The sequence below is a fragment of the Cupressus sempervirens genome, chromosome 2 (genome assembly GCF_028749045.1).
Source record: "Cupressus sempervirens isolate cs-2001-9-10 chromosome 2, ASM2874904v1, whole genome shotgun sequence".
In the NCBI taxonomy this organism is placed as follows: domain Eukaryota; kingdom Viridiplantae; phylum Streptophyta; class Pinopsida; order Cupressales; family Cupressaceae; genus Cupressus; species Cupressus sempervirens.
This window is the reverse complement of record NC_143119.1, coordinates 505488900-505515629: the sequence shown is the minus strand read 5'-3', so window position 1 is coordinate 505515629 and position 26730 is coordinate 505488900. Positions and strand designations below refer to the sequence as shown.

At 35.5% G+C, this 26730-nt stretch overlaps 1 protein-coding gene across 2 annotated transcripts in view; it reads right to left on the bottom strand.

The window, feature by feature from the left end:
• LOC149573205 (5'-adenylylsulfate reductase-like 3) overlaps positions 1-26046 on the bottom strand; it is a 58038-nt gene extending 31992 nt beyond the window's left edge. Inside the window, exon 1 of one of the 2 annotated variants that reach the window (XM_089814387.1) lies at positions 25459-26046. In XM_089814387.1, coding sequence (XP_089670513.1) covers positions 25459-25656 — 198 coding nt within the window. In that variant the 5' untranslated portion in view covers positions 25657-26046. The remainder of the gene's footprint in view (positions 1-25458) is intronic. The other variant, XM_089814386.1, reaches the window with a different exon arrangement.
• Positions 26047-26730: the final 684 nt, after the last annotated feature.

Genomic DNA, 26730 nt, shown 5'->3' with positions numbered 1-26730 from the left:
GAAATCTTTGGTGAGCATTCATGTATAATTCAAGAGGTGACTCTTGAGGATGGGTTGCAAGAAGTTTCAAATATCCTTAAAGAGGAAGATAATCAGGTGGGTGAGTCAAACAAGGAATTACAAAATATTGCAAGAGAGTTCAAATATGAGGAAAATATTGATAAACCAATACACGATGCTATCTCCACTACATTCTTTGGGGGGATGCTTGAAGATCCTATGGAAGAAATACAAAAGGAGTCATTGCCCAAGGCCTTTCAAGGTGACCAAGTTGTTGCAGGTGGCATGATTCACCATCAACTTCAACCTCCAAAACTTTTGCCACTTGAAATGGAAGTTGATGGGCATTTCACAAAGACGTACGATGGTTCTCCTATAAGTCTTGAAGGTACTATGTTTGATCAGAGTATACATGAAGAATGGCAAGATGTTCCTGAGGAGAGTTCAAATGGAAATTACATGCTAGATGATGAAGCTTCTATTGACCATGATATGCAAGGATTGTTAAGTGGTGATCATGTTGCTCCCATGGAAAAGGAAAATAAAGAATAGTTTGGATTGATGCTACAATTGGATGTTGTGTTTGAGCAACATGGAGAGGTGTTTGAGGGGGACAATATCAAACAATCCTTGATTTTTGAGGATACACTTGAAGAGATTCACAAGGATTCATGGTTCACTGTTCACAGGGACAAGCCCCCAAAGGCAATATTTCATGAGCTTGATTCCAAGATTGCTCCTGCCTGGACTACCAATGAGTTCGGTGTTGATGCTATTGGGATGGTTCACCCCCAACTTCGACCTCCTGAGGCCATGGAGAATTTGCAGGTTTCATTTGGATTTGAGTCATGCCAGGTTGTTTCTTTCCCTGCTCTTAAAGATGAAAGGTTTGAAAGTTTTTATTTTGATTGTGGAAATTCTGCAAAAACAACTTGTATTTGAATTAATCATGGACCCTATGAGTTGCCTCAATTGTTGATCTTGCATGATAATTTTCTAGAGTTTGAGTTTGAGGTGACCAAATTTTTTTCAGAGTATAAGGATGAGTTTGCGAGATCGAGAAATATCACCCTAACCTTGTTACTTTTGAACATCTTGAGAAACCATGTTAGATCCAGTGTATATATTAGATCGGTTAGTGTTGTCCCTTTAGAGTCTTGTACATAGTTAGAGTAGATGTGCTTTTGGTTGATAGTTTAGTTTGCTTTCAGTTCTTTAGAGTAGAGTTTGTTTTGGACCATTTGGCCCAAGGGTTTAGAGTAGTTTTCTTTTAGTTGTTTAGTTTTGGTTAGGGTAGTTTTCTTTCAATTGCTTAGTTTAGGTGTTGCGAGGGAGCTCAAATTTGATTTGTATCAGGTCATTTGACTTGAGATCTTTTAGCTTCCTTAGTTAGAGAGAATTTTGGTTTTGGGTCTTTGCAAGTGCAAAGGGGGGTTCATGTCATCACTCATGGGCGAGGTGTGTAGATTTTACATTTTTGGTGACAAAATAGAGTTTGCCCTATTCATTTCTTGAATACATTTAATGAGGTTCAGAGATTAAAGGATGTGTTTAGTCATTAGTCTATGATAGGACTTGTACTAGATTTGGGTTAGACCTGATAGAGGTTCCTAATTTATCTTTGACATGGTTACAACATTTTACGCACACTTAATTGCTTTGAGTTCTTGATGTTTCAAAGTGAAATTGGACTTAGTAAAAATCTTACACCTGCTTCAGTGCCACTATGGTCTTCCAAACCCTCTGCAAGCTTCATTGCCTGCAAACCAAACAAAAGATTGAAAGGAAAAGAAGAAAAAGAGAAAATATCATAAAAAAAAAAGGGGGCAGTATCAAAGTGAAAATAAAGATGAAATTTTGTACAAGGGTGTGCAATCATCTCTATTGGTGCTATAAAAATAATCACTAAAGTTAGAACCGTGATTGTGGTGCCATAGCGATAACTCCGTCGGCGCTACAGACGCCTAACTGGCAAAGGGGCTCTATCCAGGTTGCTTTTGAAGTAAGGATATTATAATAGCTAAGTTTAATGGATCTAAGAGATTATCAAATTCTTGTCGAGCGGGGAATAAATCATTTGCACACACGTGAGTAACTTATGGTCAAGGTGCTTAGATTCCAAATTGAAAGTTCCTTCCCTTGTTGAGTGCTCGTCCTTTAGTAGATTTGCGGATAAGCCATCTTGAGATTTTTGTTCTAAGTTACTTATTTCTTGAAATGTCCAAGAACATTTCTTTGGATTGATGCTAGATGTTGTGAAGTTTTCACACCATCGCCCCCAAAATTTTTAGGGACCCCCTTTTTTTTAATCGCCTTGGCAAATTTTTGGATTGTCCAACAATTTTGAGTTTTAAAAATTTTGAGCCTTGGACACCTTCAGGGCTAGTGGGGAGAAGGTTAGATTTATTTTCACCTGGTTTCAACTTGATTTTCTAGAGCCACCAATTTCATCCTTGAGCCGAACAAATTTTAAAGAGCAACACTTGGTAGGATAAAATTGTAAATTTTGTACTTAAACATTTTTCTTTTGAAAATTTGGATATAATTGTGTAAATTTGGATAATTTTCAAAAATGAAAATTTTGTTAAATTTGGTCTTTTGGAAAATCTTAATTATTTTTGGTGAAAAAGATTAATTTTTGTGATGGTGAAATAAAATTGCAAAAATCGATTTTTGGCTTTAGAAGAAATTTTATTTTATTTTTGTCAAAAAAATAAATAAATAAATAAATTTATTGGCATAGCAAAATTGATTTGGGTAAGAAATTGCAAAAAATTGATTTTAATAGATTAAAATTGTTTTGAAAACTTTATGCCTTGAATGAAATTGGTAATTTAATATTGAAAAATGGCTTTTGGTTAGCCAAAATCCTATTTTAATGACATATTAATTACTAAATCCTCATTAAATGGAAATATTTAACATCTCCAAGGCACCATTTAATTTCTTTTTGCAATCTAGAACTAATTGGCAATTCTAAAAGTTAATTTTCATCATTGCAAAATTAATTTTGGTTAAGTATTTAATTGTGGGCCATAATTTTGCATTAATTATTTGTTTTTCTTTCTCCCAGGGTCCAAGAAGAAAGTTGGGTATAAGAGGAGGCCTCTCTCCCATTTCTTCCTCACTTCTCACTTCTCCTTCTCAAGGTGTTGGTGATTTTGCAAGAGCAGATCTGCACTTTTCTTTCTTGGCGAATTTTGTGGAGGGCGAAATTTGTGGGAGCCGAAATTTGTGGGAGATAAAATTCTGATTTTTGCAAGTGGCTGCGATTTTTGCCCTAAGTTGGGAAATTTTATTTGGAGGTGAATTGCATGATAAATTTCTAATTTGCAAAAGGATTTGAACTTCTTGAAAGTCATATCCTAGGTTCCGAAAAGTCGTTGTAAGTTTACTGGTTAAGGTGAATTTTCATCATCTAGAGTTGCAAGGAGTGCTTAAGCTGACATCCATCTTTCGTTCTAGTCTAAGGATTGCTCCGCTTGGTTCTTCTTGCCTTTTGGTCCACCACTCTACCATCCCGTAATAGGGTGACGAGCATGGAAGATGATACTGCGAGTAAGAATCCCAAGCGGGCGAACACTAAGAAAGACAAAGAGGATATGACGCCCAAAACTTCCTTCTTCTCAAAAATGAAGTGAATAACCGACACCAATATCTGTACAGTGGACATGATACGGATGAGGGACAGACTGAAGGAACGACAATCCCCCTTGGGAAAGAAGATGTTAGCAAGACAGATTTTGGATCGAAGTTGGATGAGTTGGGAAAAGTTGCTATCAAGAAAAAAGCATTTGGGCACCCTTTCCTCTCTCAATGCTTTTATTGGATTTGAGAAAGAATATGAGAAGGATCACGAAAAGATACTACAAGCAGCAAGTGGCATGGCGAAATCAGCGGAACTCAGGGCAAAGCACACACCCTGTCCTCCTATGGGAGAAGTTAATGAAAGGCTAGCTAAGTTCATTGCCTTAGCTAAGAAAATGAAAGAAAAGGGAAGATTTATATTAGAAGATCATTTGATGTAAGCCCAAGTGGCAATTTCCCTTTCTTCTAGAATAGGACAAGTGTCTATTTCTGATTGGCCACCATTTTGGTGCCTTCTCATTGGTTGCCACTTTTTGCACTTTTTTCATTGGTCCATTGATGAGGTGGCAGCTTCTCATCGGTCGGTGGGGTGGCAACCCTAATTAGGGTTTTGAGGATCCAATCTAGATCGTTGATCTTGTTTTGATCTCCACCGTCCGTTGTATTTCTGGCCCCTATAAAAGGCCATTTGCTCTCATTTGTAAAGTGTTGGAGAAATTTTTGTGAAAATAATACCAAAATTGCTCTCTTTTTCATTGTTGCGAAAATAATACCAAAATTGCTCTCTTTTTCATTGTTGCGATTGGCACGTTGATCAAGAACATTGGGTGTTATTGCATGTTTTCTACTTCCACTTAGATTTTCTTTCAAGTTGTTAAAGTTGGTTGCATTTGAAGTTGTTTAAGTGAAGTGAAGTAGATGAATAGTTGTATGGTAGCATTGGTAAATGTTTGATAGGGATCAATACTAGACCACTAGCATCCTAGCGGCTGGTTGGGAAGCTTTGTGTGGTAAACTAGTTTATTATTCCTTTGAATCATTGCACTTGTGGAAGTGAGGCCGCTGGTCAGCTCTCATTAGGTTCGATCCCCGTCCATTTGCTAACCTTCCATTCATAGGAGTAGGAGTAGAATAGTGAGTAGCTGGGTAGTTGAAGTTTAGAGAGGAGAAAGTTAGAGTAGATCAAGTATCAGGACGCATCCACTCACCTTCCACCACCATCACTACCATCAACATTATCTGCCATCCACATATTTCACAAACCAAGTCACCATCACCTCCGTTCCACCAAAGTCCAAGTCATCCTTGAATGAATAGCGTAAAGCCGCCTACGTGATTACCAGCAAATCACATCGATAAAACTGAGCGAGTATCCAACAGTGTAAGGAACATTGGAGTTATACTCATGTCTCATGAGCAATAACTTTTCAAGAGAGCAATTGCATGTTTGATATCCCATATCGAATAGTCAAATCCTAATATGTTATGTAAGTGATACAAAACTCGCATCAACAGGATTAACTATAACTCAGAGAGTTAATGATTCTAACTTTGTAATGGTTGACAAATTTTCTAAAAATAGCACAATTCATACCTTGCAAGAAGATATCGGATGCAGTACACATAGTAGATTTATTTTTCAGAGATATTGTGAGACTACATAAATTGCCTAAGACTATTGTTTTGGACAGAGATACTAAGTTTACTAGCTATTTTTGGAGAACACTTTGAGAGAAGTTGAAAAGTGAGCTTAAATTTAATTCTACATTTCATCCACAAACTGATGGACAAATTGGAGTTGTAAATAGAAGTTTGGGTAACTTGTTTAGATGCTAGATTGGAGATAAACCTTCTAATTGGGATTTTCGGCACAAGCAGAGTTTTCATATAACAATTCAGTGAACAGAAGTACTATAAAGACTCCTTTTGAGATTGTGAATAGCATGAGTCCTAGAGGAACTATGGAGTTGAGGAAATTAGATACTAAGGTAAAGAATAGTGTTGAAGCAGAAGAATTTGTGGACTTTATGAAAAATTTGCATGAAGAAGTAAACAGTTACTTGAATGACACTAATCAAGGGTATAAAGATAGAGCAAATGAGAAAAGAATACAAAACTTTTGAAGTTGGAGATGAGGTAATGGTACACCTAAAGACAAACAGATTTCTAGTTGGGGCATATAATAAACTAAAGATGAAGGAGTTTGGACCTTGTGAAAACTAGACGAAACATAATACTGGTAATGCTTTTGATGTTGAATTGCGTGAGGATATGAAAATTTAACTTGTTTTCAATATTTCAGACATCTTTGAGTATTATGAATCTAATGAAGAGACATCTAAAAACTCAGATTATTCTAAGAAGAAAACAGAGGGAATTGATAGAATTTTCGATACCAGAGTCAATAAAAGCATCAGAGAAAAAGATTATAAAGAATAGTTGGTTCAGTGGCAAAATAAGCTTGTTGAAGACAATTCTTGGATATCTCAAGTTGAGTTGGATCTTTATGATGCTTCTCAAACTATCAGGACTTCTTGATGTGGACGTCAGTCCTTACTTACCCCAAGTGTCTGATGCAAGAGCATCTTGGGTACTTTGGCAATCTTGCATCAACCAAAAATGATTTCATGTTTATTGTTCATGTCTGTTGTTCGAGGAATGGCCTTTATTGTTCATATTTTCTCTTTTCGCACAATAGGCTCCTTAATGTGGACCTATTATGGATATTGTTCCTATGTTCACAAAACCTAATTCTTTCATTTGCAGAAGTTATCCTTCTCTTTGTTCAAGGTGTGCTGGTTTCCTGGCAGCTAAAGTAACATGCGGGTTTGGCTTTGGCGAGGTTGTATGTGGTATCAAGGCTTTTCACAGCCTTGGCGTTTGCTTCTTGGACCATGTGTGTGGACCTATCTTTGTCCCCGTGGATGTTTCTTTGCTTAGTTGTAAGGTTGTTGATTTCTCCTTTGGGGCAGGACCTATATTTTGAAATAAATTGCTTAACAAGCCAAGTTATGGTCTTGCAAGCTATATAATTAAAGATCTATGATTCGAAAAAAGTAGAATGAAGTTAGATAGAAGGAAAATAAAAGAATTTGGCTCTCGAGGCCCAAGCTTCTAAGCTCGGGGATTGTAATTTGAGCGTATATGGCTGCAACCAGGTAGGCCTTATGTTTGCCATGTTGAATGAAAATTGTCTCATCATACCTGCATTGAATTCTAAATAATTTCTTGTGGTTTCTCCTATATTGTGTTGGCTTCCCTGTGTAACTCTAGCAAGGGTAGCTTGGGAGTGGTTTGGGACCTCCTGCCTTGCGTCCATAAAACATAGTTATGGATGGGTTAATAGACATTAGTCATCGTACACTCATCAACATCATGGCTACATTTTCAAAGAGCCCATACTTTTTCAAGGTAGTGGATTGTTCAAGGCATTGCAAAGATGCCAATTTTTTATTTGAGGTCCTTAGGGAGATTATTGAAAAGATTGGGCCACAAAATGTGGTCCAAATAGTGATAGATGCAGCACATGTATGCAAAGTTGCAGGGAAGCTTGTTGAGGCAGCATACAAACATTTCATAGACTCCATGTTGTGTGCATGTCATGAACAATGCACTCAAGGACATGGAGAAGAATGATTGGGCTAGAGGAGTGGTCAGCAATGCGAGAGACCTGTAGATGTTTATATGCAACCACCGCACTTCACAACACTCTTCATAACCTTTACAAAGGAGTTCTTGAAACCAATTGAGACTAGATATGCATCATATTACATTCTCTAAGACAGAATGCTTGAGTTGCAAGAAGCAATGCAACTCATGGTTATGACAAATAACTAGAATCAGTGGGTTGAGATTAGGATAAAGCAGGGGAAGAGGGTGAAGACGATCGTCAAGAGCGAACAATTTTAGAGTTACGCAAAATGCATTGTCTCTATCATTACTTTGGTTTTCCAAGCAATTAGATATGGTGATGGGGATGCACCTAATCTTGGAAAGGTGCATAGGTGCATTGATTCTATGCTTGACCAAATGAGGCTTGTGTAAGAGGACCCCACTTTAGCATCTCACAATGAACACATTTGGTCACTCATTCATCGTAGATGGGACAAGTTGAACACTCTCTTACACAAGGTTGCTTGTGCATTGAATTTGAAGTGGTCCATGTCTAGGCCTGCTACTTGAGTATGATGAGGTGAAGGTAGGATTATTTAGGTGCATTGATAGGATGTTTGATGGTCCTATTGATAGGCAAGTTCGCATTGAGTGGACGAAATTTGCCACTCTTAAGGATTGTTCAGAAGCGAAAAGATGAATATAACAACTATGGCATAGGAGGATGCAAGTTTGTGGTGGAAATGTTATAGAGTACAAAGAACAAAGATTACCACACTAGTCATTCATCTACTATCTTAGGCTTCTAGTTCTTTAACTACAAAGAGGAACTGGTCTACATATAGCTTCATCCACTCTTTCAAATGGAAGAAACTTACCTCTAGGAGAGAAGAGTAGAGAAGAGATGCTAGTGGCTATACATAGTGCCTTGTGATTCATTACGAGTACAAGAAGATCCCAAGAGCGCAATGGGATGTAGAGCCAGCACAAATTGATGAGGATGAGTATGCAACGCCTTCAAATGCAAGGTGATTAGTGTTCATTGCGCAAATCTTGACCACGAGGAGTCCAACAATTCTAGTGATGAGGAGCTCGCCTAAAGGGATGATTAAAGCCCCCACCCACCCATCCCTTGTAGGGAATCGACGCCCCCCCTCAAATAAGAGATTTGAGGGGTTCCTCCCACAAACTAAATTGGAGGGTGGGTGTGGTCTAGCTCTCTCACTTTAAATGCTCTGTTCATGTGAGCTTGAAGGGATTGAATCAATGGATATTATATATGTAATATAATTGGAGGTCGAGTGCCTCCCTTCACTAACATTTTGGCATTTCGTACTTGTTATGATATCATTTTTCATGTTACTTGTTGTAATCATCTTTATGATACATATACTATTGATATAATACAAATCTTTCGCTAACCATTTCGACAAATTTTATAATTTTAGTACTAGAATTTCTAATTTCTAATTCAATATTCCATTGTTCAGTGTTTAGTATTTGGCATTTGCAAGTTAGTTGTTTAGTATTTACTATTTCATTTCTTATAATTTTATAAATATTTTCTTAACTAGCATTTCAAGTACTATATATATAATATATAGTATATAGCATACACAACACCACCACCCACCCCCCAAATTCTACCCTCTTTGTTAGGTTGGGATATATAAGGCTTCATAGATCAATACATCAACTTTTGGGGCATTGAGGCAAACAACTAATAGATTTTAAAAAGGAAGTTTTATTTCTAGATTTTGGGGAAAAAAGAGCAAATTTAAATACAACCTTAACACTTTGCTACAAAGTTTAAGAACAACTTGTAGAAAGGAATGATATATTCTAGTTTGGGATAGGAAAGGAAGTGAGGCCTATATGATGAAAGGAGGTTACCCCAAATTTTTGAAGACTTTTAAGGAACCCCCATATTAGAATCTTTGGAAGGGATTTGTCATTCAAAACCTTGGGTTACAACCAAAGTTTCCTCTACTTGGTTGCTAGAAATAAGACTCTAATTTGGCAGCAATTTAACAAAAGAGGTTAAGAGATAAATGGAATAATCATAAAAAGTGCTAGTGTTAGCAAGAGACACTGATTAGACACTTAGTATGTTGTCATTGATGGCAACTACATATCATTCTCTTAGCTATCTATAATGTTTTTGAGTCACTGATTGTATACATAGAAATATTTCTAAATATGTATGAACAAGACAATCTACGGGCAGATACTTTGGATCAGTATGAGATGTTTCAAGAGTTATGACTTATGCAAATAGGATATGATTCTATAAGGTATGGAGATCATTAGTCAATGAGCATAGGATTTTGGTGATGTAGTATGATGGAGTTTTGATACTCTTGAGTATCAAGTAGACAAAGATTTATCTTAGCATGAGTTAAACAAATTATCAGATAGATGATCCATTCGGTTCAAAAACTGTATTGATGGAGCCGACAATATACTATCATATTTATCTTTAGGAGAGGTTAGCATGGAGATTTAACCATTGCATGATCCACACCTTACACATTACCTGTTGGAGTCAACTAACAAAATATTTTGGGCTTATGATCAAGTATACAGGATAGAATTTTTGAGTTGTTTGACATGTGGAGATGAGATGCATTGTACAAACTTGATGATACATTGTTGATATGTTGAATGTGCGAAAAGGCAGAATTATGTGAACAAAATGATACAATTGCACCTACAGGGAATTGTTCAAGCATAAGGTGATGCTATCATCCAATTCAATTTTGGATTGTTGTCTATTTGGGGTTGTAGCCCTATTATGTAATCAATTGGATTATAGTCCAACTTTTTGAAATTGAACAATGTGCTCTAAGTTGTAAGCTTGAACGCTTATGCATTCACCCCTTTTGTACTCAAACCTTTAACAAGGTCAATTACTTTTGCAAAGTAATATTTGAGGGTATCATCCCCATCGTGGTCTTTCCCTTAACCAATTTTCCACGATACAATCATGGCGTTATGAGTTTTTTTATGTTTAATTTGTAGATTGGCAGTTTATTAATCATTGCTATTATCTCATGGTTATGCAATCAGCTTATGTGTTTGAAAAAGTCAGAAAACTAATTCACCTCACCCACCCCCAATGTTCCTCAATCCCAACAACTAGATGGTCCACCCTCCTGGCTTGTTGAAGCTCAACTTTGATGGAGTTGCAAGGGGGCAATCTAAGCAAAGCAAGGCAATGGGATTAGCCGACATAATTTTGAGAATTTTATGACAAGTGGCTCTTTCCTCTTAGGGATCAAGGCAAATAACTAAGTAGAACAAACAACAATTATTCAAGATTAACATAGCATGTGAAATATCCATAAGAATCTAATGGTGGAACAACACTAAATTCTTGCCTCATGTTGCCTTTGTTTCAATAGTTATGTGACGCTTTTGATTTGCTCTTTGTTTGAACTTGGAGTTTTTGGCTGTTGTGGGTGGTATCTACTTTTGTTTGCATTGTGCTCCATTCTTGGTCAATTATAGTTGGAAAAGGCTTCCTCCTCCATCGAGCCATTTTAGACAAACATTTAAAATCTTATTTCAATTGCACCTGCTTGAATATGTTATTGCAAGTGTGGTGTGTGTCAAATGCAAAAGGTATCAACAAGTTAAGGAAGCTACATAGCAGAGTGTTCATAAAAGCAACTTTTGCAGTTCATCTAAAGACTCAAACCATTCCTTGTGATAGAAACTAGAGATTTAATGACATTGTGGTAAACTACTAGCCTTGGTATTTGTAGATTTTTCAATGGAGATGCATGAACTTGATGAAAAGAAGCTTGATACACACTCGAATTGCACCCCTAAAGTCACAATGACTACAAACTCCCACAACTTAATGAAGGCATTCTCCACAACCAATAGTCAAGATGTCATCTATGGGGTCAAGTCCTCATAGCTAGTTATTCAATTGATCAAATAAAGACAACAATATATGGAATGTTACAATGTTCAGGACTAGAGCTTCTCCTAGCTGCTATTAGTAGTGTTAATAAAATGAGGAGTTACCCCGAAGTCATGGTATTAGCTTTCATGCCTCAATATAGGTTGTTTTTGGTGCTTCTTGTCGGCAAGCTTCTCGTTCTTTGTGAGGCCCTTTTTTGTATGGTTTTCTTGTTCCTAGCGCTCAATGCTTTGGTGATATAACTTGGTGGTTTGGTGGAGGGCTCTCTTCCCCTAACTTTCCTCCTCATTAAATGTATCATCTTTCAATTCAAGCATGGGTGTTGACCTTAATAGAATCCCACAAAAAATATTTTAAGAATAAACAAAAGGGGTTTTATAGATTCCAATATATGATTTCTTTGTTTCTATAATACACAAAGAACAACCACTTACTTCTAAATATCCACATTGCCAAGAAAAGAGGTGAATCACCTTCTACACATCCACTTTGCCAAAGAGTTTGGTGGCATATACATTCCACATTTCAACTCTCTTCAAGTCTTTAGTTCTATTCTTTTAAGTACATGGAAGCTTGGAATATGCTTTTATGTTAGAGATTATTAAGGATTTATTGGATCTTGCCCCAAGAGAATTATTTGTTAGAAGACCTAATTGGAAAAAAACATAGCGTTTGAAAATAAGAGAATATCTACAAACCAAGAATGGAAGGTTTTTATGGTTCACAAGAAAATCATGTTTGGAAACAAAGAAAGAAATGTTAGCAATTTCATTTTATAAGAAATTTGACATTGAGAATGCTTATTTTTTAGACTAAACCTAAAGTGAAAATGAAGAAAAAGCATGAAAAAAAGGTTAAGCCCTGATTTGTGATGGGAAAATTCTAATTTTGATGGTTTCGACAAAAAAATTAAAGATCTTAGGGACAAAAGCTATTTTTTTTTAATCGGTTAGAGGCCAAAGCCAAGATTAATTATTATGTCTAGTGATTTTATTATTATTTATTAAGCTCATGTAGATTCAAACACAAGACCTCCCAAATAAGAGGCTTACAATTTACTGTTATGTTGTGGACTCTTGCCTAAGTAACCAAAACTTTGTATTCCTTGATTTATTTTGTTAAAATTACACTAATAAAGGTTCTAAACCAAATTCTTTCTGTAAATACCATTAGAAAAGAAACTAATTTATCCTTAACGTATTAATTTCTCTTACAAAAATGACTTCTCTGTCTACTGTTTTATTACCTAGGTCATCTGCTTCTCTATTGCCTTAGCTATATATATGTTTTATAATAACTTCTAAAAATTGTCAATTATGGCTAAGGCATATTCAAGTTTGGAATTAAGATTATAATTCCTCTTCAATAACTAATGTACAATTCCTATTTCTCGACTTAAGATTAATCCTTCTATTAAGACCTCTAATTCTACTAAGTTATTTGACATTATTCGTAAAGGTGGCATGTTTAGTTAGGAATACACCATTATTTGAATAAATAATACATCCTAAACCTGTTGAGCCTAGATTACCCCTAGAAGCCCTGTCAGAATTTAGCTTTTTCAAACCTTTCGGAGGAGGCTCCCATTTACAATTATTCCTCTTGATTTTGTTGGCTTTGGAATACATGAATGGAAGGTTGATAAGGTTAAACCAATTTTCCCACATTTCTGCATCCCAATCTAAAAAGTATCCTTCCTCTTTATAAAAGTTTCTAGAATTATTATTAGCAGTCCCTGTAATGCATGCAACAAAAGCTATTATTTTTTAAATGAGGGAGAAATCATTAAATTTGGATCTAAAACTATACTCACTAACTTGATAGTGTCCAAAAAAGGAAGTATTGATCTTGGTGTAGAGTTGAAAATTGCATCTTTGTGATTTGACCTATACTTTTGTATTCACTTTAATGTCCATTCCCCTAGTATTGGTGTAGGTTCATTTCAGCCCTTGCATCAAACTTTTCCTATCTCAAAGGACTTTTTCAATAGCAACATTCTTATGCCTATTTTCCACATGTTTCCCTTCAGTTTTTTTTGCATGATTTTGTTTGAACACTAGCGCCTCACACAATGCTAGCATCACATGATAAATTTCAATATTTGAAAGTTTTTAGCAAATGTCTCACCATTTGTCAACTGCCCAAATCAGTGGAATCCGCTTCAGATATTTTGCAATGGCTTGATGACACTTCTTGGCCTATTATTCTCTCTCTCTCTCTTTGAAGCTCTCACAATAGTCTTTGTAACTATCTAACTCTAAACTTCATCAATCATTTCTAGTAATATCTCTCTTGCATCTTGGAGCATTCTAGGATTTATCACATCCCTTGTCTATTAAATCATGTCTCAGTCTTTTAATCTATCTATCTTTCTAGGTATGACTTCACTAAGGCAAGTCCTCGAACAACCCAAGCATTTTTCCTCTTTTTGTCTGTGGATTTATTAGAAGAATTTGACCGTGTAAAGGTTTCCTTATGTCTAATAATTTAGTTTTTATTTGTCTTTATTATCTATCATTTGTCACATTGTTTATTCTATTGGTTTTGCAAGTTAGTCAAAGAACAACGTTGATCTTCACTACTTTTGGGGTTTTTTTGTTGTTGTTCGTATGAGATTTCAATGCAGCACACAATTATCCTTGGCCAAGACACAAGTTTTGGCCAAAGGCATTATCATTTGCACTTTTCATTTCTATATTCAAGACCTTTATTTTATACATTTGTACTTATATATCTTCACTAGTCTAACTAGTTGGAGATAGATATCTAAAAGTATGAAGCAAAATTTGCTCTCAAAAAAAAAAATTCCTTTCATAGTTACATTTCCTCCATTACATTTTGGTAAACTGTAAACCTATTCTTCTTCAAACTAGTTTTGATCTCCCTTCTCAATCACAAGCAAAGTATGATCTTATTCAACAACTCTGTGTTAATCTTGCAAAGATCTCACTCTGGATCTTCGTCAAGCTTCCCCTTTAACATAGTGTGTTTCACAAATCTCTACATAAGATCCTTGTGATATATTCTACTAGATTGAGTGATTTGAATGCTTTGATGGGTTGTATGTGCTCTGATACTTTAAATAATTCATTCTAATAGCAAGAACTTCTTCCTCATGGAGCGCAGAATAAAGCAAGTCTACTCATGATTTAATCTATCTTAAAAACATCTGTATTAGATGAACTCTCATTGATATTGTTTTGGCACTCAATTTTTGTATTATTGATCACCTAATATTTAAATCAATCCAAGTTCACTTGCAGCTTCATATCTATCCATTTGTGGGTTTAATTATGGCAGTCACCTAAGTCAAACTCCACAAAGAATAATGATACTTGCAAAGCTTGGACCCATTACTATTTTCACCCGAGTGCACATAATGCTAGGACCTTTGATATATAACCTTCTTCTTAATTAGACAACGGCTACACACGATGGGTACAATCTTGTTTACCCTACATTGGTCTACTAAATTTGTCCACAATAATAATATAGGTACAATCAAGGCTGGCCCTAATGCTGCACTTGTGCCAGGTGGCTACAACTAGTTAGCCTCTAATTCCTCATACTTTTATAAATCTTATTCCTTCTATATCTCCTCGTAATTTATCATCAACCTCAAATACTTCTTTCAAGGATGATTTCACTGATCATATTCCTAAGTTAATGCTTCTTTTAAGCTAATTCTTGAAATCCTGTTTTTTAGTCAAAGGCATTTATCAATGATGATTGGTATTTCTTAGATTTTACAAAATCCTTCACTAGAGAAGGTAAAGTCAACCCTATCCATCTTAATGTTCCAAAAACATTATTCACCATTTGTTGCCCACCATGGTGATTATCTATTTGTCAACCATTGTGCTAAGTGTTTATTTTTGTCATCTACGACACTCATCAAAATATATCATCCTGTAGTAGATTTCCTCAATGGCAAGGTTAGTCCTATCTCATGTTTGTAGTTGGTTTCCTCTATGACAGGTTTTGTCCTACCTAGTGTCTATTCACATTTGGGTCTTTATTTCTACAATAATGGCCCTCTTTTATAGTAAGGTCAATTCCACTAAGCATCTTATTCAATGGTGGTTTTTCGCTATAGTTGGGTCGGTTCGACTAATCTTTGATTACCTAGCAAAACATGGCTTGCTAGACAATTGTTTGTTTTTTTGACAAAATCATTTGCAAGACCCCTAGCAACAAAGAAAGGTAGTACCTAAGTCATGCAATCTTTTCAACATTGATTTCTTCCTTGTCTTATGTAAGCACTCTTCCTTGAAGAAATTAGTACACATTCTTCTCTACATTTAAGAATTATGATGTGTTCTAGGGATTACGCATAATACAAAGACAAATTTATGCATCAAGGTCTCTTTCGCTTTGCTAACTCAAAAGTTATGGTTTATTTGTTATGTGTTATTCTATTTTGTATATGTGATATGCATGTTCTTTTCTATATGATTACCATGTTCTAACCCCTATAGTTTTGTGGCTTTCACAACATAACTTGGTTGTCTTGTGCAAATTTTTTTATCTAATGCATTTACTTATAGGTCTTCACATGTGGGGAGTGCTTCCTCAGTTCAAAGAGTTGTCTTCTTCCTCTACAGTATCCAATCAGCATCATAAGATTATTTATTGTTTGTAGCTTTCCATAAAGTGCATATGCAAAGACATTCATAAGCCCACACAAGTAGGGGCAAAATGTATCCACTTTAAAGTACCTTTCCCTAGTATTTGTGTAGGTTTATTTCAGCTCTTGCAACAACCTCTTACCATCTCATGGTGCTCAAGGTCATTTTCACTATCTACCTTTTTGTGCCATTTTTGCATTTCTTGCATATTTCTCTCATATCTTGTCGTTTGTTAACATGAATCGTCTAAACACTAGAACCTCACACACGGCCACACATTGCACTAGCATGCATTATTTAAAGATTCAAAGATCATTTCTTAGCAGTTTGCTACTTGTCACTTGCCCATGTCAGCACACGACCACGCATTGCACTAGTGTGCATTATTTAAACATTCAAAGATCATTTCTTAGCGGTTTGCTACTTATCACCTGCCCATGTCAGTGGGGTCCCAGTTAGGACAACTTGTGACAACTTGACAAATCGCCTTTCCTTCCTATTTTATCCTTTCAAATCCATCCTTTCACTCCACAAATCCTTGTTGGAAGTTCTTTCGGTTCTCTTTGCTATTTTCTATTAAAATATCCTGGCTCTCTCTCTCTCTCTCTCTAAAGATTTTCTAAGCTCTCATAAGTCTTTATAACTATTTGGGCTTCCTCAAGTCTTTATAATAATATATTTCTTGAGACTTTAAACATTCTAGGATTTATCATGTCCCATATCTAACAAATCAATTAGTTGTGTATTAGTCTTTTGATCTATTTGTCTCCCTAGCTGCTATGGAGGTGGAAACACCAAAACAAGGACTCGACTAAAGCAAGAAAAACAACAGCCCCAACTATTTATTATTTTTTGCGTGTGCAAGTTTATTGGAAGCACTTGAAAAAATGGAGGTTTTCTTATGTCCATTTCTTATATTTCCATTTATCTATGTTGTTTATTTTATTGTTGCATTTGTTACTTTAGGCACACAATTGGGTCTTTGCCACTTTTTGAGTATTTTTTGTCACAGTCCATGCAAGACTATGTGTCACATAGACGTCTACACAATGGTGTTGTCCACAGCTGATACACTCAAACTTCAGCCAAGAACTCGTTGTCATCTACCCTATCCTTTTTTTGTATTCAAGAACTTTCTTTTATTCATCTACAACTAAGTATCTTCACTAGTTTAACTAGTTGGAGGTATCCAAATGTATGAAGTAAAATTGGCACTCAAAGGAACCTAGCTTTCCTTTTGCAAAGTCACATTTCCTTATGGGGAAGCTAATGTGTCTTAATTGAGGAAGATTCTCTAATTATGGTGGAAGGTATGAAAATGGGAAAGTTTGTTGTTTACAAGTTGTAGAACCTTCTAGCTCATTTTATATCTATAGTTTCTCAATTAAAAGAAACTTGTTTTCTACAAGTCCAAAGAATAAAAAAGGGCAGCAGATTTGGCTCGTCAACATTTGCTTTTGTCCCATTTTTAGCAACTTTTCCATAGACATGAAGGTAATTTATTCTTGGGCCTTTTGACTTTTTGCTAACTTGTCGAGGAGGATAAAATATAGTTTTAATTCTTTTCTAAACTATTTTTCCACTTTTGCTGAGCAATTGTGGTTACCATACGTTTGACCATGGAACATGATTGGCAACAAATAACCTTTTCTCTCTCAAGATCAACTTTTTAAACAAGACTTTTAACTTTTCCAAAACACAAAATTGTAAGAATGGGCCATCATGTATTCATATTTGTATTCTAAAGAAAATCAATGGGAAATGGAGGCACCTTGTCTTTCTAAGCTTTTCCTATTGTATTTTTTGTTTCCAGTTTGAGAATGATTGGAAATTAGGTGATATCCTTCTTACACGGCTTGGTTGTTTCCGATTGAAGAAAGTTTTTGATTTCCCTTCTAAATATGTTTGGTGCCCATGTTGGGACAACCTGCCATTGGTTTAAAAGGTCTTTTTGGGAGCTTTCTATAATTTCCAAAAGTGCCTTAGAAGTTTGGCACACTAGTTGTCTAATGGCTCTCTTCCATAACTATGATCTTGTGCCTCTCTCCTTCCTCTAATTTTCAATCTTTAGAAAATCTCTGTCATTTTTTATGTTATAACATGTCTAGTCCTAAATGTTAAATGTGTTAGAAAGTGATGTCCAACACCATTGAGAGAGGAGGGTGTGAATCAGTTGCGTGCCAACAATACAATTTAAATCCACTTCAATAACCAAAACAATGAGCAATGTCAAGAGATAAAACATACACAATGACACAATCATTTGTTGACTAGGGAAACCCTTGATCAGAGTGAAAGCTTCGGTGAGAATGGAACGCACAAAATGTTGTACTAATATAAAAGTTTCTTGTGAAAGGATGTGACTCTGTTAGGAGCGAATTTCCACACAATTAGTACGTTAGTCCCTTTTAGGAGATTTTGAACCCTTGTCAAAAGGATCTAGCCTTGTTAGGAGCATAAAGGAAGACAACTTAACCCACTGTCCAAATTGCTTTAGCAACTATTATACAAATAGAACTTCAAGATAACAAATCCAAGTAGTGAACTGACCAAGCCTAAAACTCAACTGCTAATATAGTCCCTTTGAAGTGCCCAAATCATCATCAACTCAATCTTTTGCTTTGCTCTGATCAAATTTGCATCCTCTAACCCTACGATCACATAATATCACAACTGCACTCTTACAAACCAAGGAAACAACTTTCCTTTATACATTGTCCAAACAACTAATTAGGTCGGCCTTTAAGGGCTTTCCCAATTTACAATTATTACATATAAGCTCATTAAAATAATACATTAAGCTCCCACACGCTACAATACAATTACAACTTCCAAAATAATTCCTAATGTTCGGTCTAATAGTGAACATATCACACATTACCCTTCAACGACCTTTCCTAGAGTGATCACCAAGACAAGCTAACACGATTATAGCCTCACGAACATGTCTTCAACCACAATCTAAGCTCGCTCACCTTAATTCCATCTCGCTCATCAGATTTACCAAAATATCAGCAACTTGTTTTACTGCACCCTAACTTGCTACCAATCTATGCCAAATAATTGTACCTTGTTTGTAACTTGTTTTACTGCACCCTACCCTGCTAACTTGTTTGTAACTTATCCAATACTTCAAATTAACATATACGAACACAAATAAAGTATTTGAATGCATTCCTAAACATGAATCTAAGCTCACATAGCTTAAGCTCCTAAAACCCAACTTCGCTAATCAGTCCAACCTTTGCGATGTATAGAATCTATGTTTGTCATGAACATAAGCATATATGTGTTGACATCAATGACAAACCTATCATTAATACAACACATAAACAACATATCCAAGTTCCAACCACTTTTGTAATCCTAACAATATCCCCCTTTGGCATTGATGGCAACATCTAACGAAAAACCATGAATGTCAACTGACTGAACAATCTCCTCATGAGTCAATCAACTAATCTAAATATCTTCAGCATATACAGCTTATACATGTTCTAGCATATATGTTCCTTTCCTTTCATTGCATACTCTCCCCCATATGTGTTACTCTCCTCCATACATATGTGAGCTTTTCATGTGTTACTCTCGCCCATTGACATCAATGACAAAGGTCTCAATATGGCAATCTAAAAATCTGGTGTGCTCTCATTATTGTACTTGCACTGGATCTAGCCAATCAAGTGCCAATAGACACTATTATACCAAAACATTACACAAGAGTTCTTGAATTAACTCTACCCAATGTGACCACTCCCCCATAGAAGTAGCATCAAGCATCAAATCCTAAATGAGTAGTGCTTTAATTGTACTAAATTGTTGCAATCCTTGCATCAATTATTCTGAATCAAGTTGGGACACTGCCCCAAGCACACCTCTAAGGTACTCAAATGTATCCTTAACTAATGGTTTGGTAAAGATATGTGCTACTTCTTCTTTAGTGCAGACATATTCCAATCTGATTTCCTTTTTTGCAACCTTTTCTCTCAGAAAATGAAACTTAATAGCAATGTGTTTTGTTTTTGGGTGTAAATAACAAAGGTTCTAAAAACTCAATATCTAGATCCTTCAGCATTACTTCATCCATACGATCTGATTAGTTTGTTGCTGCCACATATTCTGCTTTTGTTGTAGATTGTGCAATGCAACCTTGTTTCTTGCTTAGCCAAGAAACCCATCTTCTTCTTAGAAAGAATGCACCACCACTTGTGTTCATCCTAACATCAACATTACCTCTGCAATCAGCATCAGTAAATGCACACAGAGTAAAATCATTAGACCTGTCATACCATAACCCAAAATCCGATGTTCCTTTCAAATATTGGAATATCCTTTTTACTATTGCTAAATGTGTTTATCTGATATTCCTTTCAATATTTGAATATCCTTTTTACTATTGCTAAATGCATTTATTTAGGGTCTGCTTGAAATCTTGCAACAATTCCAACTACATTTGTTATGTCTAGCCTTGTGTGAGTTAGATATTGCAGTCCTCCTATCATTGATTTGTACCTTGATTGCATAGTACTAGGAGACTCATCTTTACTTGATATTACATCCTGTAACCATAGGTGTTCCAACTGGCTTACAATTCTCCAATCCAAATTTGTTAAAAAACACTTGGGATACTTAGTTTGTGATATGAGTATTTCATCCTTATTCCGAGTTATTTGCAATCCCAAAAAGTATTTCATCTCAACATTCATAGACATTTCAAATTCGTTCTTCATTTCTTCTTTAAATTTCTCACTAGCCTCATCATATCCTCCAAAAATAATGACATCAACAAATACTACAATGATCAATAATCCAATTGAATTTGTTCTTACGTACATGTTCCTACCTTCCTTGAATCCAAAGCTCAGTAAAAGTTTGTCTAACCTTGCATGTCATGCTCTAGGTGCTTGCTTCAGACCATATAATACCTTCTTCAATCTGCAAACCATGTCTCTGTCTTCTGTGAGTGGAAATCCATCAAGTTGTTCAATGTAGACTTCTTCCTCAAGTTCGTCATTCAAAAATGCTGACTTGACATCCATCTGATATAACTTGAAGTTTTTGTTAGATACATATGCTAAGAGCATTCTTACTGCTTCCAATCTTGCAACTGGGGTAGAAGTTTATTCAAAATTAATTCCTTCTTGTTGCGAGTGTCCTTTGCATACCAATCTTGCTTCGTCCCTTACCACTTCACCTTGTTCATTCATCTTGTTTCTGAAAACCCATTTAGTACCAATAAAATTCTCATTTTCAGGTCTAGGAACTAATTCCCAAGTCTTGTTCTTCTCTACCTGACCAAGTTCCTCTCTCATAGCTTTTATCTAAATATCATCTTTGCATGCTCCATCTGAAGTTCAACTTGTGATATCAAACATATCTCTTCTCTTACCTTGTTCCTTGTCAATACTCCTATATTTGTATTTTCGTTTATCTGTTCTTCAAGATGGTTTCTTGCAACATACTTGGGTGTTCTTTGCTCTTCTCTAGGTTCATGTCTAGGTTCCTCTCTAGGCTCTTCAATCTGTACATGTATGTCATTATCCATCTCAAAGAATTGTTCTTGTTCTACATTCTAATTATTAGGTCTCTAACTTGTACTAGCTTCTTTGTCTAAATCATTATCAAGTATTTTTTTCCTGAATCTTAAGCTTCTCATCAACTTTTACATTTGCACCTTCAATTGTTGTTCTCAATCTCTAATTATAACATCTAAATGCTTTGCTCTTTAAAGAATAACCAAGAAATATAACTTCATCACTTCTAGGATCAAAAAAATTTATGTCTTCCCCACCCCTATTCTCAGATCTATATTACATATGCCCATAAAATTATAGGGGGCTCATAAATTATAGGGCTAACATCTAGATGGATGACTGTCACATCGATCCGAAGTCTACCAATTAGCTCATCCCGGTGATTCCACCTTCTAGATATATGGCATCTCTTCAATAGGTTTATCATTCCGGTGCAAACTAGAAATCTTCTCTCTTGATATATCATTTGCTTCCAAAGATTCTAAATATTTCATAGAAGGTGTATGCCCAACCTTAAGTTCATAAGGTGTCTTACCAGTGCCTTGTCCAATTTGAACTCTCATTGTATTATATACTACAGTAGTAACTGCTTCTCTCCAGTAGATATGTGCTACATTCCCTTCTAGCACCATCGCTCTTGTTGCTTCAATTACTGACATGTTCCTTCTTTTTGCTATCCCATTTTGTTGTGTTGTTTTAGGAGCTGAAAGTTGTCTTTTGATTTCATTGTCTTCACAAAATTTGTTTAACTGATTTGATGTAAATTCTCCTCCTCCATCAAACCTTAAACATTTGATTCTAAATTCAAATTCATTCTCCACTTTAGTCTTGAATATCTTAAACTTGTCAAAAGATTCTAATTTTTCTCTTTAAAAGGTTACCCACATCATTCTTGTGAAATCATCAATGAAAAGAATGAAATACCTTTCACCATAGAATGCTCTTGCCTATGTAGGATCACACAAACATGTATGAACAATCTCCAACTTCTCTGATGTAGTGAATATTTTGCTTGGAAATTAACTTTCTTCTATTTAGCCATCACACATTCCTTACATACCATGTTAGAAGGCTACATTATCTTTGGTAAATCCCTTACTGCATTACTACTACTTATCTTCACAATGTTATCAAAGTTTATATGACAAAATCTTCTGTACCACAACCAACTATCATCAATTCTAGCAACCAAAAAACTTATTTCAGTAGGATTCATTTGAAAGACATTACCTTTGGTTCTTGTACCAGTTCCAATCAGTTTACCATTTATATCTTTGGATGTACATGTCTTCTCGGTGAATTGCAAATGATATCCCTTGTCAACAAATTGTCCAACACTCAACAAGTTATGTTTCAATCCATCAACAAAATAGGCATCATCAATGTTAGTTTTACCATCAAGTGTAATAAATCTTTTTCCCTTAATAAGACATGGAGCATTATTACCAACTCTAACTACTCCACCATCAAAGCTGCTAAATTCAACAAACTTTTCTCTATCACTAGTCATGTGATGTGAACATCCACTATCTATAATCCAATTAAACTTTTTCTTTTTTACATGTGATACAAGTACTTTATCTTCTTTAACAAGACTTCCTTCCTTAATAGCATCAAATCCTATATCATCTTCATCATCACTGTCTAAGAAGTTTATCTCTTTAAAATCAAATTCATCATCACTAGCATAAAAGCAATCTTTTGGAATTTTTGACTAGTAAGGCTTTCTAGGTTTCACCTTTCTTTCTCTATTAAGAAATTGATATGAAAAATGACCAAATTCTTTACACGACCAACAAACAAAAGTCTTCTTACCTTTAAGTTCTCTCTTTACAATTAATGACACAGCTTCATCAATCTTCTTTTCCTCTTCCTGCATTTCAGCCCATTCTCTAGCAAAATCACCACTGGTACTTGCACTTTTGGTTAGTTTTCTTTTATCCTTTTGCACGCTAGCTCTAAAAGCAGTCTCAAATCTAGGTAGATTAGGCTTTAATCTAGATTCAAATGTTCCCAACTTTCCAATCAAAATTTCTCTAATAAAATCTGGCATAATAGGAATGACTTCTTCTATAGCAATCACCCTTATGTCATAAACAGGCGTTAATGATCTCAGATTTGTAACATACCTCATCCTCTATTACAATTCCTCCTTAGCCTTTTATGTCTGCAACAATCTCAGTGATTATTGAAGAATATGACTTAACTAATTCATCTTCTTGCATTCTGTAGAAAAGTTTTCTAAATCTATAACCTGGACTTCTTTGCATATTGATCTCCATCATAAAGTGCTTCTAACCTTGTCCAAATATCATAAGCAAGTTGTAAACCGTTTACCTCAACAAATTATGTTTCTAGAAGTGCAGAGATCAGTGCTTCCCTAGCATACATGTTGTACATAAAGACTTCCTTGTCCTCATTAGTGCAAGTAGACAGATCCTTTTCTTCTTTGACAACCTTCTGAGTCTTTGTGATAGTCACGTGATCAATCCCATGCAGATCAAGTGAGTTTTCATTTTGTCCTTCCAATTGTCATAGTTATCTCCATCAAACTTCAAACTCCCCTTTCTGAATGTCATGGATCTCCTAGAGCTGCTAAGCTTCCTTATCAACAAGGACCTGATCTCTAATACCTTCCCATAGTGATCATCAAGATGTGCTAACACGATCATAGCCTCACGAACATGTCTTCAACCATGATCTAAGCTCACTCACCTTAATTCCATCTTACTCATCAGATATAACCAAAATATCAACAACTTGTTTTACTGCACACTGGCCTGCTACCATTCTTTCACCAAATGATTTGTTACTTATCCAATTCTACATATAAACATGCACGAACACAGATGTAGTATCTGAACACATTCATGAACATGAATCTAAGCTCACGTAGCTTAACCTGTTGAAACCCAGCTTCGCTGATCAATTCAATCTCTGCAATGTACAGAATCTTTGTCTGTCATGAACATAAACATATATATGTTGACATCAAATGACAAACCTGTCATGAACACAAAACATAACCAGCATATCCAAGTGCCAACCACTTATGTAATCCTAACAGAATGATCCCACTTCATTTCTCCTAGATTTTGCTTTTTGGTGCACCTTCACAGCTGATTTTGTACTTTGAACTTAAAGAATTGTCACAATGTTGGCACTATATGAGTACAGGTGGGCAGTGAGATATAACCTCTATCGACGGACTAGAGGTGTGGTCCATTAGTGTGTCTTTGAAGGGAGGTATGTATGTCACTTTAATTCCTGACATGTCCCCTTAGTCATGCTATGTAAGCCAAATTATGTCCCTTTAAAATGGTCAATTCCTGAAAACAAGACTGGCACAAGTAGCAGGTGACTTTATCAATACAAATACCCCTTAATTTTCACATTTAAGCCAATGGGTACCCACAAAAAGAAAATCAAATATCTGTAGATGAACCTTGAGGTTAACTGCAGGCCCCGAGTGAGGAAAACAGGCGATTTTAATGAAACTGATTGCAACCATGAAAAGAAACCCGTTGCAAGTCCAGGTGAAGAATCCAGGTGAATTCGGCAGAAAAGATGCCTCTAGATGATAACATTTTAGTCAACAGCCGAGTTGACCAAAAAGAGGAAAATCGGCAAATTCATACAAACGCACTCCATTCTATTTATTTAGTTCAGTACTAATAAAACATAGTTGAAGATCCCTCAATAATTTGTTATTTACCTGACGGAAACACGATTCATAAAGCCAAACCCTAAATATTCTAATCTGAGGCACAAAATAAGCATAAATTTTTAACATTTATTTAACTCATCAAAAAGAAGGTACACATATCTTTCTTATTCAGCAAAACACGACAATTATTTTCAAAAAATCAGTAAAATCTGTTTTCAATTTACGATAAATGAGACATTTTATTGAAAAACCCTCTTATCTGACACATTTAGGACCAATAAGACATAATCCAACAATAATCTCTAAATGCTAAACAAACCGCACTCTCACAATAAATCCCTAATTCTTTCTAACGTTAAACGAGAAGTTTTTTTCTTAGACTCACGATTCTTTCTCTTTTTTACAACAAATAACACAGTTTACTTATTAAGGCAAAACCCCTTTTTCAGAAAGAAACCATCGATTTTTTCTTTACCATTCGTGACAATTACGACATACCTCTTTAACCCTCGACTGGAAAGACCCAGCACTGATAGCCTCCGAAGTCAAATCCAACGAGACACATGAATTTTGGAAAATCGCAACGTCAATTGATGGAATTGGGCAAAACCCCTTCTCTGCCATTGCAGTTCCCAACCATATAAACTGCATTAAAAGCATCATCCTACAAACATATCTGGCCATACCACACAACATCTGCCTTCTTAAATTTATTATGTGCTCCAAGACCTGAATTCACGTCAAGATCTGACCACTATTTCTTAGATTTCCGTCGAGCCAAAAACTGATGGGCGGCAGATGAAGTGAAGGGAAAAAGAAAAGGGTGTAATTGAAATCTGTATTCTATGTTCTTTTTTCACTACTCGTAAACAGATTTTGCTCTTTTCCCATTGCTCCGCTGCTCCCTCTCCGCCGCTGCTCCAAGTCCGGTAACTGACGGCAATATTAACGGCTTACCTTTCACACGTTTTATCTTCGTCCTTCGTTTTATTTTTTTATATTGTGGATTCTCCCTCCTACTATTATTATTATTATTATTCCGATGTATGTGCACAGCGGTACTAAATAAGATTCTACAAATGTTTTGCTTGACTTCTTTGCTAATTAAAATATATGCGCTTGTTCAAGTAATTTAATTAATTTCAAAGAGGATTTTTAGTTCGTGCAGGAAACTAATGGAATCTACATAAATTTAAAAATTTGGAGATAATGTTTGCAAAAGCTATATTAATTTGAATGCTTTTTAGAAGTTGAAAAATACAATTTTTTTTTAAATTGTATTGATTCATAATAAAAAAGGCAATGAAAAAAAATACTTATATTACGAAAATTAAGAATTTTGACCTCATGTCATTGTTAGAGCATTTAATTATATCATTAATACCATTTAATGTTATTAGACGAGCCTGTTGTCCTTAATATGTTGATAAAATCTATTTCTCGGCATCAACATCACAATTTCCAATTAACCAGAGAGGTTTATGCAGGAACTAATAATGTAAGTCAAGTTTTTTTACAGCAGAAATTCCAACAGAAAATTCAACAGTGAGCAATATGATCCTCCATCGGCATTAGCAATGACCTGAAATAGTCATCTCCTACTTGCAGTGAACTCGTGAAACTTTCAGGCAACGTTAAGTCATTTCCCTTTTCTAAGAAATTCCATTAGGGTTTTTTCATTTTTTTCTACAGGCTGGGATTTTGTTTTTGTAAAATTTGGCCTTAGATTTCAATTAGTGATAACATGTTTATTAGTTGATTCTCCACATT